We start from the raw sequence: 15142 nt of genomic DNA, 5'->3' as shown, positions 1-15142 counted from the left end.
ATACTGTTCCAGTGTCACCCCATAGGTGCCAGTCAGCTGGCAGGGTACAAACACCACCATCAAGCCAGCCCCATAGTGTAGCCTAAGGCCAGAAAGCAAGTGAACAGACACAAAGTGCTCAAATATCCACTACAAAAAGTCCATTTTATATTAATTATTTCTTAACAGCAATTTTTAAGTAAATTGCTCCCCTCCACTGAGTCTTCTCTATTCTTAAGATGCCACCTGTGCTGGCAACTAGAAATAATGAAAAAAGTACTGGTCTTTCTAACTCAAGATAGATGGTCTATTTGCAGCTTAATATTATCACCTGCTTCTACTGCCAGATGAGTTTTAGTTCTGTTCAGCTACACAAACATATGCACATCTTCCTCCAGCAGTCAGTAACAAAAGCAAAACAAACTCAACTTCTAAGCATCAAACACAGCCCACAGACTTGAGGTACATAAAAATGTTTGGCACAGTATAAAATTTATAGCAAACCTTTTAGTGCAAGATGAATCACAGCGAAGTCTTGATTTGACTAAGTGTTTGATATCCTCGTGCAGCCATTATTGCTAACAGGATTCATAAGTCACATCCCTTTAGCATATGCAACTTTAAAGGGACTGCTCACTTCACATTTAAATCTTACTGTAAATTTCCCCAGAGGAAAACCTGCAAAGGATGCAGTCATCCTTACCAGGCAAGAGAGACAAGTGTCCAACTTACAATGATCTGAAAGACATGGACTCAAGAATGAAGAGGAAATGTTAATTTTTTTCACCATGTCTGCAAAGTTTCTGTTACCATGCAGATCCTGCCTCTAAAAAGAATTCAGGTGCCACACGAATGCAAACTCAGTAGCAGCATGGTAGGATATAGATGTGTGACTATGAGCAAGGGAATATATTTTAGATGATCCCAGATGATTATCAGGATATGGGGAGAGAGCAATGAATTCCTAGCAGGAGGCTGTCTCCTGTTTATAAAGGCAAAACCAAGCAAATCCACCTACCACTGCCAGTGATGCCCCATCCTGTGCTAAAAACTCAAGCACACCTTCAAACATTTCAGGTTTTTTTAGATGGTTGCAGGAGTACAGCAATAGGGAGTGAGGAGACCACCTTTACTGTCAGAGTTGAAGCAGCTGAACTTACTGTTCCTCAGCTGATACTTAGGAATTTTTTTTGCTGCAAAGCAAAGGAAAATCTATTCACTCATAACGTCAAGGAAGAGTGCAAAGAGCAGAATGGGATCACCCCCATGGAGAGCTGCTGCATCTCAGCTGGGATGCAGGTACCCCCTACACTGGCTTTGGATTGTGAACATCAGTCCACAGGTCACCATTCCTGCATCCACATTTTCCACATTCCCTGCAGCCTCATTTTCAGCTACAGTTGTCCTGACTTCTGTCCCTGCACGGCTCCTTTGCCCACAGCTAGAAGAGATTAATTTTAAGAAAGACAGAGACCTCCCATGGCAAGAGAGCCATCAATTTCTGCTTCCAGCAAAGCCTTTCACATTCCTCAGGGGACATTCTGATGGGAAACATTCCACAAAGCTGTGGAACATAATATTAATGTGTAGAAGCAAAAATAAAATTTGTTTCAGCAGTAGCCTGTATCTTGAGACATATTGCATTAGGTTTTAGATGAGAATATTGACAAAATCCAACTTTAACCCAAAGAGGGATTTGGAGATCTAATACTGCCTCTCTTGCACTCATCAATTTAGGACTCACTACAGCCCATACTTGCTGCTTACCAGCAGGACACCTTCAGATAATTTGATTCTGGTAATAACATAACACTTTTTCTAATCACAGCAGACTCCCCCACCAGATGTTGTGCTCTGGAAGCCCCGGCTGTGGCTCCTCACACCGTGGTCTCTTTGTAAATGCTGCAGCTCAAAGCTGCTCCATACAGCACTACATGAGGAAAATTAAGACACTTTATGTGAAGCTTTGAAAGCTTCTCTGAGGGGAAGCTGCCTTCTTATTTTGACTGGCAGGGCCAGAATTGGGTCTAATAAAGCTCTAGTAGAAGAGATATGGGAGAGAAAACTTGTTTCTTCCCACAAGGAGGTCCTTCCAGCCCACTGGTAGGAGGAACAAGTCGCGTAGGATTGCTCATGTATTTTTGGAGATCCAATTGGAATCGCAGGATGCAGTTTGCTAACATACAAAATAAACTGAGCAGTTCTGCAGAGGTCCTAGACAGCTTTAAAGGCTTCTGACAAACGTATATTTTCACCTGCAGGTGATGTCTTCAGAGGAATGAGGTGTCACCAGAGTAAGCAGATGTACATCACAGGGAGTTGGTCAACCTGCTCCTTGCAAGATCTGGGATCCCAGCTTCGTGCTGCCTCCATCTCTGTGCAAATTTCCAGTTCCTTTTAATCACAGACCAGTCCTCTGTGTATTATTCTCTATAAGGCTGTCCCCTAAATTTTTATGTGCTTCCCAACACTCTCCAAGCTCAGCCCAAGTACTGCATTGCATGTGCTGTGAGACTACAAACTTCCCCTTTGTTTCTTACATGAATCACAGAAAGATACTGCAAATAAAATAAAATAAAATAAAATATAAAATAAAATAAAGAGAAAAAGTAAAAAACCACAAGAACACACAAGCAAGTGTGATCTTTTTTACCCTTAGATGTTGTTGTCTCTCCCCATTAAAGACTCCAACTAGACCTCAACAAGAAGTTACACAAGTAAAATTAATCATACATGGGACTGTAGCTGGATTTCTGCTTGTGTTTATCACAGACACCCAGCATGGAAGTGACAAGATGTCTCACAGAGAAAAGCTCTTCTTCTCCCAACTTTAAATATGAACAACACTAATGCAGTCAGATTTATGTTTTTTCCTGCATTGACTCTCTGTTTCTCTTTAACTTGTTGGGTTTCTTCAGACAGCAGATCTGAAAGAAAACTTGGATCTGCAGTGCACATCTATTGCATTAGATCTGAGCCCATCTGCCCTCCCTGAACACTCCCACACATCTCCTGTGCTTTCCTTCTGCAGCATCCTTACCCCCTCACTGGGTCCTTTGCTCACACTGCCACCTGAACCATGTGTCACCTGAGCCATCACCAGCTCTGATGGCCTCTACATATGAGCAGACTGTTACTGTGAGATACACTGAAACATGAGAGCAGATCACACAGATTTCATGAGAGGGAATCACACAGAATCATTCTGGTTGGAAAAGACCTTTAAGATCACAGAGTCCAACCATTCATCTCACTCTACCAACCAGTAACCAAACTGTGCCAAGGTCAGGGTTTCAACCATATCCCTGAGCACCACATCTACACATCTGGTAAACACCTCCAGAGATGGTGATGCAGCCGCCTCCCTGGGCAGCCCATCCCAGAGTCTGATAACCCTTCCAGTGAAGAAGTTTCTTTTAATATCCAAACTAAACCTTCCCTGGTGCAACCTGAGCCCATTTCCTCTTGTCCTTTTCCTTGTTATTAGGGAGAAGAGACCAACCTCCACCTCACTACAACCTCCTTTCAGGTAGTTGTAGAGAGTAATAAAGATGTCCCCTCACCTTGCTTTTCCCCAGACTGAACAACCCCAGTTCCTTCAAGACATAGGAGATTTTTTAGGATTATGCTGAATACAAGATATGGCTTGTGAAAAGGAACAAGTTGCAACAAAATGGACCTTGGTTTCTCTGAACACCCCCAGAGCTGAATTTTCCTGCATTGGCTTAATGAATGATTACTTAAAATGTCACTTGCAATGAAGCCAGATTCAAATTCTTTATCACCAACTTCTCTTTCCTTTGAAGCTGAATGCAAAGCCCTGGGCAATTATTGCCACTTTTTAGTGACTTTAACTACTGTGATAAAAAGCCACTGCTGTCAAAAAGAAGGGCAGCAATATAAAATAAAGGAGGTCACTTCTTGCCACTGATGTTACTGGTCACATTTTCTCTTATTTCAGCATGAGTAGATTGAGGTCTAGAGTATTCTCAGAGGAGAATCTTTAAAGCCAGTCATAGGTTAAAATTAACACCTACTGATTGATCAAGATTTTAGCGATTGCATTTCCTGAAAATAATGACAGAGGAAAAAAAAAAAGAAAAAAAAAAGCACATCTATGCTTCCCCATCTGTTCAGAATTCAGTGTTGTGGTTTCTGTATATGTTTGGGTTTTTTATTTGAATAGTCTTTGCCCTAGAGAAAATGGTTCCTTTGATGTTACAGTTGACCTTTTGGGTGTACTCCAAATAATTTTTTCCCCTGAATTAGATTCCCATCTCTGCAAATAAGGAAGGAAAAATAAATCTAACTCTTTTCCTTTAATCTTCCCTACATCCTACATTTCAATCAGTGTACAAAGGTAACCAGGCTTAGGATCAGCATTTTAAGTTTTCCCAACAAGATTTCCTACATTAAACCATGGTTCTAAAGGAACAAGCCACTCCTTTAGAAAAAAATTTTTTTTCTTACTCACTGGATTCCTGCAAGATTTTGGCTTGGCTTACTGCAAATTATCTTTTAATGAATCCTCCTCCTGAGTATTAGGGAACAAGTTCCCTACTTCTGGTAGGGAACACGTGAGGTTGAAAGTTCTCACATGGGTATTTAGGATCACACTGTATAAACAATTACAGCATTCAATGTCTGCAGAAAATAAAGTGGCAAATCAGCAGTGAATATCAATTATACATCTGCTGCATCACAGAGCCAGATGGCACTAAAACTGTACATCCCAAACATTATGGACAATTTTTCCCCACCCCATTCTCATTGAAATAGCAGCTTCAGGACCTAAAAATATCAAGGCAGAGTATGTACTCAAAGGCTCATCTAAGAATTAATTTTGGTTTGGAAATAAATATTCCACCAGAGAACTAATAATAATCTCCCAGACTGATAGCTCATATGCAGCAACCAAGCTGTCTTCATCCAGGTAAAAACTTTTATCGATGAAAAGCAACACAGAGACTGTACAGGTCACACCACCCAGCTCAGAGTGTAAAATTGCTGAAGAGTTTGAAGATCAATGAGCCAAATTCTTCTGATTGCATACATAGAAACTGGAAATGTCACAGAGATAAGTAGAATAATAAGGATTTACGCTCTTCTCCCAGCTTGATCCTAAGAGAAGAAAGATCAAATTCTTCTCCCTGGGGTAGGAGTGGTTTTCTGCAATGGGGGAAGTTTTGTGGAACTTAAACAGGGTGAGATCCAGCTACCCATGATGGAACAATCAATAGACACCAGGCTATGTATGAGAAACAGAGAGAGACAGTCGTGTTAGTGCACAAACACCACAAGTGTTTTGAATGCTTACTTAATAAAAGATTATTAAAAATAAAAACTCGCTGCTCTCTTATTCAGAGATGATAATATATAATTCTGTTTTCATGGTTTTGGAAATCAAGCCTTCCTTGCTTTATTATACCTGGACAATAACAAAGATTTCAAACAGGATTTGTTTCTAACTCCCATTAGGTACAAAACTGTTGAGCTTTTCATTTGTCCATGTGGTCATACAGTGCTAAAATGTCCAGTAGCTCTCTGCCATCAGTTTATATTTCATCATGCAAGTGGACAGAATTAATTTCTTCCTCTCCTCCCCAAATATATTTGGGGCTAGCCAAAACCAGACACATTTTACTTGCAATATGAGTACAGATGCTTTTATTTTTTTCTTTTTTTGAGAAATGTAGACATTTCATGACTGAAACCTGCATTTAGAAGAAGCATCTCACGTAAATCACTAAACAGAGAGAAACCAAACAGGAACATTGTCCAACAGCTGAGAATCAAAGCCCTCAGGGAATTTTCAAGTCTGTGATTTTTTTACTTAGCCTTTGAAATTTAAATGATGCATGCAAAAATGAGAAGCTCCCTAAAATGACCAAAATGGTCCAGTAGGAAAACATTGATTGAAGAATGGGTCAAAATATTCACACAATAAAAACTGTTTGTGAATAAACCTGTGTAAGAAAACTATTTACTTTTGGTTTTTTTCTTGCAAGGCAGTGTATGGCAGAGACTGTGTCTGATAGTAAATACAGAGAAGAAAGAGAATTGGAGAGGAAAGTGGGCAGAATCTAATCCCCTGAAAATCAATGTAAATGCAGAATAACTGAGAACAGCCTTTGTTCCCATATCTTTGAAATGAGACCAGAACAAGGTTAATGGGTTTTTTAAAAGCTCATGTCAACTTTTTTTCTATTACAATAGCTCATATAACAGCACTAATAATGACCTTTACTAGACATTTCCTTGAGTACTAATGACCTGGGGTTAATGTCCCAAGACATAGTTTTATGCATTCAGCTATCACAGCCAGCAATTAATTACCAGGAAATACAATATGCTTTGACCACTAAGGCTCAATTAGCCTCATATTATTCCAAAATGAAAAAAAACATTTTCATCTTATTTACTATGAAACTGTCCCATATTTTGCTTTAATGTATTGGACTAAAAAGAGCTTGAACCTATATTAAGTCAAGTACATGTTATACAGCACTCTTCCATTAACTCCACACAAATTATGGGGAGTCAAAGCCGAGTGTCTTGCCACACGAAGATCATCACAGCCTGCCCACAGATAGAAAAATAGTGTGAAGCAAATCTCTGTGTGAATTCTGCTTCTGCACTAGCCAAGCCTCCCTAAAAATAATTTTTTTTCTCTCTGATGGCTGCAAATGGATGGGGAGGAGGAAGGACAGCAGAGGATGCACTGCAGGGAGCAACCTTTCATTGGCAGGAGGTGGGCAGTGTGTGTTGGGGTAAGGACAGGAAGGAGAAGGAATATTCTGTTTTCATTAAATTACATGGTGCCCCAACAGCTCTGTGGCTGTTTTACAAAGAATATCAGGGTATTGCACACAGCTTTCTGCTCTCCCTGGTTAACTTCATTCATTACATTTTATTATTTCAGCAAGGCTTTTGCAACATGCTCTGAAAACAAAGAACCTTGGGCTCAGGTCTCACCATTCCTGGTCAGTTGTTGGTATTTCAGCATCACCATCAGCTTTTTGGAGACCTGAAAGGCTAAGGACAGGCACTAGACCCAGCACTAGGAGGTGCTGGCTTTCCTTTGGGAATTAGCAGCTCTGATTTGGGGACTACCCTCTTTAATCCCATGAAGGATGTAAAAAAACTGATAGGATTTTGTGTGTCAACCTGTTCCTCTAAATAGGTATCTGGCATTCACCATGGCTTTGGTTTCTATGAAATACAGACAGGGGGACATTTCTGTGGGTCTCTTCATGTCTGAGAGGCTTCTTGAAGAAGATCTGGTGCCATGCTGCCTCCCAGCAAGGCCATGGAAATGCCATTTGGCCACGGGCAGTGCTTCAGGGCAAGTGTGCTAAGAGGCTCTCTGGGGGAGTAGCCCTTCAAACAGGAAAGAAGCCTCATTTCAGAGGCTTGGAGAGTTTCAGCTTCAGGACAAGCCAAGAATTTATTTAAACAAGAAAATGGACATCACCTGAAGGTGAGGATGGGATTGGGTTAGTTTGATATTCAGTGGTGTTCAAATCCTCATGTGAAATGACTGATTGCAACTCATTTATGGAAGTTTCTGGGCCTGATGATGTTTAAACACAGAGAATTAATGGATGTGGGAATAAAAGGTATGCATCTGCCCATAGGGGAGCAGGAAGCATGTTTGTCCAAGGTTTGGCAGTGATGGTTGGGGTGGAAACACCCAATTCCCAGCACTGAACACCCATTTCATTTACAGTGTCCATGGAGAGCCAGTTTGCCAGCAGGGTACAGGCCCCACATCCAGCTGGTGGCTTCAGGGTGACACAAAACAAAGTGGCTGTCACTCATGCTGGAGGCTCCAAGGGGCTCCTAGGACCAACAATAGAGGTGCTATCATACCACCTGTAGGTGCCTAATCACAAAAATCTGCATTTCCATGGGATGTACTGAGGAAGGACTTTTGGACATCTCAGAGCCCTGATGTGCTGAGCACATCAGCCTGACAGAGAGCTGGGTTGGTGCCATCCTCAAAAGTTATGAGTACAGTAATTATGGAAGTCTGACATCAGTAGCCAGAAGGCAAAAATTGAAAAATTGCAACTTACCAATGTTATAAGTCCTTCCTATGTGTTAGTAGCTATTGATAGACTTGTGTTATAATTGTGGCAATTACAACCTTTTTAATATTTTATTTTGGTTTAGGGGCATCAGCCAAGTTTTCCAAAGTATTTTATTTTTTAAAATTCAGAGTGACAATATTCTATATATTATTAAATGAAGCTGTGATATTCAGTATCTTTTCAATCTGCTAATATCTTACTTTCCTCATAATTGTACAAAGGCTCCAGTTAATCACAATGATGATTTACTCAAGTGCCCACTAATTCTCTTCTACAAATAGAAGTGCTTTGTAACACCATAAAAAAAAAAAAATCAATGGCCACATCTCCGATGATATAATTTTTTCAGTCATTCAGAATGAGCAGCTGGAATAAAAGGCACAAGCCATATTCATATTAAAAAAAAATAAAAAAAATAAAATAAACCAGTAATCCTTCTTACTCCTATTTTGAAGCATAGTAATAAATGGGAGAATGTGCAAACAGCATTGTCTGCTTCTTCAACACTACGCTCATGCAGAGGGACAAGGAAAAGAAAATTGATGGCATGCACCAGAGCAGAGTGGAAGGGATAATGATTTTGTAGTCCTGCAGCTCAGATGGGGAAAAGGTGACAAACACCACAGGGAAGACAAGAGCAATCCCAGGGGGTGTTTAATCTCATTCAGAAGAATTAAACCACAGTGTTTGAAGTCTGACTGCAAGTTTACAGAGTCATATAGTAAAGTTCAGATACCATTCAGTGTTACTGGGAAACTTATCAACAAGAAATGCCTCAGTTCCCTGGTCCAAGGCAGCAAGAAGTCACAAAGCACTGGGAAGAAATGTTCTGCTCTCATCCCATCCTCCAGAAGAGCAACCAGCAAAGCTCAGCTATCTTCTGCTCACACAGCCCAGTATAAAATTTCTGCCTGGCTGGATGAAGGAAGGAGCTGGGGAGGAAGGCAGATTTCTGCTGGCACAGCTCCTCCCCTGCCATCTCCAGGTGCCAAAGCATGTTATCATCTCCTGCCCAGACCTTCTAGGAAGGCTGTGGATGAAGCCCACACACCTGCACAGTGGAATTTCTGCAAAAGGAGAACAGAGAGGGCTTCATAATCACCTCCCCTTCCTGCTCAAGTATCCTCACCGACATCATCGTGGGCACAAATCTGAGGAGAGATGCGAGCAGTGCAGCTGATCCCTGGGGGAAGGCAGGGTTTGTTCCTAGGGACTGCTGCTTAAACCCAGACCCTGTCTGGGTCACATACTGCTGACATGTCACACTGCTTCAGCACAGATGAGAGCTGCAATGGCAAAGAACGAGCAGGTTTTGTATCCATGGAAGGAGAGTGCCAAGCAGAGCTTCCCTTCCAGGTCAGCGTGGTCTGTAGCTGAGGGCACAGCAAGGAGGTCTGAATGTCAAGGGCTTTTGCATGCCATCAACATAGAGATAACTCAAGTGGGAGAGGAGACAGGCAGAAAATTACCTCATCCCTTCACTGTAACCTTGCTGCTCCCAAAGGCTTTAATCTGATCTGCCAAGCCTCTGCTGCAGTCTGCCCAGAGGTCTGAGTGGGGCAAAACAGAGTTTTATAGTAGGGAGGGTTAGTCCTAGATCTAAATGGGGCTTAGAAGTTTCATATCCTTTTAGTTGGTTACCCAGCTTGCAGACTTCAGGCATAAAAACCTATCAGTCAAACATGTAAAATAACATATGAAATATCCAGAAAGTTGCCAAATCCAGCACCTCAGAAGCCAACCAAGCAGAGCATGGCCCTTGCAGTAGTGATACAGTTAAGATCTACAAGGTTGTTTTAAAGGAGATCCTACAGAGTTCAGCACAACATTTCAGAATGATCAGATTCAGGAGATTCATGTTGTTTTGAGAACTACAGTGTAGCTTTGCTTGAGGGCTGGAAGGATGATTCTGGAGAATCCTCTTGAAAAGGAGGACTGAAAGCTCAGCAGCATACTGAGATTTTCAGTGAAGAATGACAGCCAGATGCCAGTTATTTATGCTAAGGCTTAGAAACAGCTTTCACACGTCCTCCAGTTGCTGGTGTCTGCCTTAGACGTCCATTGCAATGTTTTTAACCCAGCAGAACACAGAAACACTGAGGTTGCCCAATGGTGAGCTGACCAGACAACTTCTCACTCTCCATTGTGAGCCTTGGGAACACCACAGCCTCATTTAATGCTCCACGTTCCCTGTTGACAACCATTTCCACCTTGAAATATGGTGGAACCAGGTCCCCTGTCATTAGTATCACCTGGGATTCACCCACATTTCAGCCTCAGCTTTAAATGCAACTCAGAAGAAACATAATGAATTTTAGACATTGTATGGTCTCTTGAAAGGAAATATATTCCTCTGAACATAAGCATTTACCATTATTTTACAAGTATACTTGTTTTCTAAATGGTACATTTTTATTTCTTCAAGGAAAGGATTTATATGTAAAGAACAGAGAGAACAAAGATGGATTATAAATAAAATAAAGCTTCAAATTGATGGAAGGTGTGAGAGGATCTAGCTGGAGCTGGAGCTTTTCTGGAAACAGAAAACCATGCTTCTCTTCCCTACCATTTCAAGATAATTTTGGATTAACGGGCATCCACTGAACTGTATACTGAATACTGTACCTCTGAATCTCCACTGCCATTTAACAGACTAATTAGTGCTAGTGTTATGACCTACAGTAGTTTGAAGGTCAAGTCCCTAAGATCTATTTTCATGAGATGCAGTAATGGTGCCTCAAGAGACACCAGGTGTCATAAATTATTGTGCTGTTAAAATCTGTACAATCAATGTCTGCAGCTTTAAAATTTTACAATATCCTAATAAGACAGACATAAAATCCTACTAGTATTGCACTTACTCCCATCAGAATTAATGATCTTAACACAGCAGGTGTTGCCATTCCTAACAAGACATGGTATTTGCTATTTCATGCTTACATGCTCCCTCCTCTTGGTTCACAGAAATGGAGGAATCTCTGTTATAATGATTTGATAATGCTACAGGCAGAACCACTTTGGGCACAGTTCAGCCCAATTTTCTCCATGCTGAACCTGGCAACATCCTTCATCTGCTGTGATGTCTGGGGCAGGGAGCCCTATAAGACCTGGCACAATCCAGAATCACTTGTCATTTACCAGAATGGATGAGCTGCAGTTATCATTTCAGATTTCAGTCTCTGTATGAAAAAAAAAAAATAAATAAACCCATTCAGTTTAGATTAATTAAATTATTTATTTCACTAAACTGAAGTAGGACCTGTCCACTTAAGGCTGCAGGTTTAATAATATTCTCCAGTGTGTTAACAGCTGCACAAGCAATGTGGAACTCCCTGCTGACCTCTTGTCTGGGACCTGCTTTATGCCATGGCACTTTCATGTCCTGGGTAGCATTTACCAGGAACAGGCAGCTCATCATGAACTGTCACTGTCACTGTGTACCCAGAAATGCCACACAGAGCCATGTGCAGCTCTCTCTGCAGGGACAAACTGATGCTAGATATCCATGTCCTATAGATGGCCCCTCTATAGGAAGGAAACCCCATACCTTGGAAAATGTCCATTTGTCTTAAATGATCAGAAATTTGGCCCATTCAGGTCAGTGCATTAAATTCCAAGGAAGTCAACTCATGCCCCTGCATCTTGGTTTCTTTACTTGCAATACAAAGTGCTTTGAGGTACCCCACTGAGAAGGAGATATTTTCAGACTGATTATGCTGCAGCATTGCCCAGTGCTTCTGCCAATTAGGTCTCATAAAAAGTGAATGGTTGTATGCACATTCTGCATCCTATTGCAGAGGAAATGCAGTACAGAAATATCCTTATTGCTGAGAGAAAATTCTCTCAATGGAGAAAACCCTATCAAAGTATTAAAAGCTACTTCTGTGGACTTCCCAAAGACATCTAATCTTCTAATCTCTGGAGGGTGGCAGTTTTAGAAGAGATGCCATTATAGCTGCTCATTGTGGGATGAATTATGCAATAATTTATTATTGATTCAAGAAGAGCCTGCTCAAGCATGCAATCAAAACCAAAGAAGAGCAGAGCATACAAAATCACCTTCTCCACACCCATAACCAGCCCCTAGGATCAGACACTCCTGGAACAGAGTCCAAAGAGTCACACAAGTCATCACACAACATAGAAATGAATCCCCATCTCTATGACCCAACTATCCACTGAGTCAAAGGCAAGATCCCCTTCTGCTCTGCATCCCCAACCCAGCCCATCCACCTAGGGCTGGGAAACCATAAATGCCCTGACCAGGGCTGTGCCCAAGGGGAGGAGACCCAAGAGGTCCAGGTTGTGGGCCAGAGCTGAAGAAACATCTGACCCACCTCAAAATGACAACTGGGGCAAGACCATGTAGCAGCAGAAAGCCATGTTTTACAACAGAAAAACTGTGGGCTGCTTGGCACTGTACCTGTGTTTGACAAGGTCTGTCCAAGGAGTTCAGAGCAAGGAGAGGTTTAATAGGAGAACTAAGAGGACAGTGAAACTAAAAGCATATACAGCCCGTACAATGACACAGGGGTGACACACACATCATTTTATCTTTGAAACAGAAATAGCAAGAGGCTATTTAAAAAGCCAGGAAGTCTGGAGGTAAGCAAGAGGAAATAAAATGAGCTTACACAGCAAGCCAGTCACTGGCAAATATAAAACAAACCACACAGAGGTTTAATAGCATGTTTAGTAATTTGAGTAATGGACAGAAAATTTGCTTTTCTCAGCTTGACCTTTGATAACAACCTTAGGCACTGCAGGGCGATTATCCTGCAGCGTTCCCTTTACTGAACTCATCATGTCTCTGAGTGCCACAGACCACTTCGTAACACAATCAGAGATTGGTTCAGTAATAATAATTGTAGAAATATACATCCATAATGCATATGTATCTATACATTCAGGCACACGTGTGCACACACACGCTCTTTGCTTATAATAACTCTCCAACAGAAACATTAACAGTGACATTTCAGCAGAAAAACATCCAGCAGAGATCTTACACTAAAACCATCTCTGAAGCTGCTGCAGAGAAAATGGCAACAAGAGCAGGAGAGAGGAGAAAAGAAAATTTAAAAAAATCAATAAAGCCAAACAACTCTCTAATACCCCACCAAAAGGGTTTATTTTAATTGCATCTGAGCAGTGGCACGCTTCTGGACTCAGTCACGTGTTTTGCTAAATAATCTTCTTTGGAATATTATAAATATGCAGAACTTTGAGAAGTAGGTCAGTGGCTCAACATGTAGCAGCAAATAGCTCAGAAAACCACTGGTCATTACACCACGGGCAGTCAGCAGCAGGTCTGACACACTCTGCAGAGAGTCGAGTGGCGATTCCCTGCTTTAAAGGACCATTCCCCAAATGATCCCACATCCAAGCACCTGGGCACAGCTAGCAACACACCTTAAAAAACAGCCAAATCAAGCTCTCCCTCTCATCATTTAAGTTGTTTCACAATCAGCAAGGGCAAAGGCAGGAGAAGGCAGAAGGACATTAGAATTCGAGACACTGATATGATGAACAAAGTGAAAAACTACAGCTCAGGATAAAGCCCAACTGCAAGCGTTAGCTCTGCCGGGAAGGTCACTTCCAAATCCTGCTTTGAACGTTGGTCCAGATGGACTGAAAATCATCCCGGCAGGACCGTGCCCATGCCACCATCAGATCAGCCCTTTACAAAGTTGCCCGGGACCTGTAATAGCCAAGCAGTGGCTCACACAAAATCCTCCTGTGGATTTGGTGCCTTGAATCCATGCAGTGAAGCTCCCCTCACCCACACCCCCCTCCCAAATGGATTTCAGCAAGCACTTACCATCAGCAAGCTCAGGGCAGATTCGGGAGCACGCTGCACAGCCATTGCCTCTCTTCCTATGTACAAATCCTCCCCAAGACTCGGTCAGCCCTCGGCCCTTCGTCACAGCAAAGCATCCACAGAGCCCCCAGCTAACTGCAGGGAGAGAAACCCCAAATCAGGGTCGGAGAGCATTTGCGAGAGGAGGGGAGGATGGATGAGGGGGTGGAGAGGAGAGGAGGGAAGGAAATAACCTTCTCAGCCAGGGAAAGAAGCTTAAGCTAGGCCAAATTTTACACTAGAGAGAGGAGGAAAATGAAATGGAGAGCCTGCTGGAGAAACAAGATATCAGGAACTGCAGGATATTTAAAGCTCAGGCACACGCCACCACAGTGAGCAGCAGCAATGCAGGACACGTATCAGATACCTACATGAGAGGTTAGGTCCAAGCCATCCTCCCCCTGCCCCAGCACGCAGACTATAATTAATTGCTTTTAATTGCCACTCTCCTTCCTCCTCCAACAGAAATGCCTGGGCTGCAGAAAGCTGCCATGCCCCTGACTCTGCATCTTCCTCCCTGCCCTGGCCACGCTAGCACAGAAACAATGCCAAATATCGCAACGTACCGCTTCCAACAGGGTCAAACCTCTTCTCTCTTCTTGCAGAGCCCTGCTCTGCCTGGGTTTGAAAGCAGACACCTGCATAGTACAGACATGAGCAGTAAGTGAGAGGATTCAGAACCAGGAAGCTCCCAGCATTCACTTGAGAGCAACAATTACCTTTATCATATTCGAGCGAGAGGTGGGTTATATGCACTGACCTTTTGCACCTTACCCCCCCTCCAAAAAAAAAAAAAAAACAACCAAAAAACCCTAATGCCTCTTCCCCCTCCTCCTCTCCAAATGGACTCAGCTCCCCGTGGAGCTAACACACTTCCCAGAAACATGTAATTACACGGGCTGTTGTGTTAGCACTCCGATCATGCTGCCTGTACTGCATGGAGACAGCAGCCAGGCAGCCCCCCCATCCCCCCCCTTCGTGCTGCAATCCCCTGCCGAGCTCCTGCAGCTTGGGGGGCCAGAGATGGCTAATTGTGAAAATCTGGCCAGTTAAGACACAGAGACAAATTAGCCTTGAAAATAAGCCCCTTGTTTAAGCGTCAGATGTAAATGGGAGATGGCTTTCTGGAAGCCTTTAAAAATAAACAGACAATCCTGGAAATACCTAGGTTATTTCCTTTCCTAGGTGTGCCCTGCCACACCTGTAGGAC

The 15142-nt window shown here is 42.4% G+C and overlaps 1 protein-coding gene across 2 annotated transcripts in view; it reads right to left on the bottom strand.

Moving 5' to 3' along the window:
* The window catches only part of FRMD4A (FERM domain containing 4A), a 367278-nt gene extending 352691 nt beyond the window's left edge, over positions 1–14587 (bottom strand). The window contains exons 1-2 of one of the 2 annotated variants that reach the window (XM_071734084.1): positions 14499–14587; positions 13894–14028 (exon numbers count right to left, since the gene is read on the bottom strand). In XM_071734084.1, coding sequence (XP_071590185.1) covers positions 13894–13938 — 45 coding nt within the window. In that variant the 5' untranslated portion in view covers positions 13939–14028; positions 14499–14587. Of the gene's footprint in view, positions 1–13893; positions 14029–14498 lie in introns of those variants that run through there. The other variant, XM_071734081.1, reaches the window with a different exon arrangement.
* Positions 14588–15142: the final 555 nt, after the last annotated feature.

Source organism: Heliangelus exortis, chromosome 1, assembly GCF_036169615.1.
Source record: "Heliangelus exortis chromosome 1, bHelExo1.hap1, whole genome shotgun sequence".
Lineage (NCBI taxonomy): Eukaryota > Metazoa > Chordata > Aves > Apodiformes > Trochilidae > Heliangelus > Heliangelus exortis.
The sequence above is the reverse complement of the archived record's forward strand: the minus strand, read 5'-3'. Positions and strand labels throughout refer to the sequence as shown.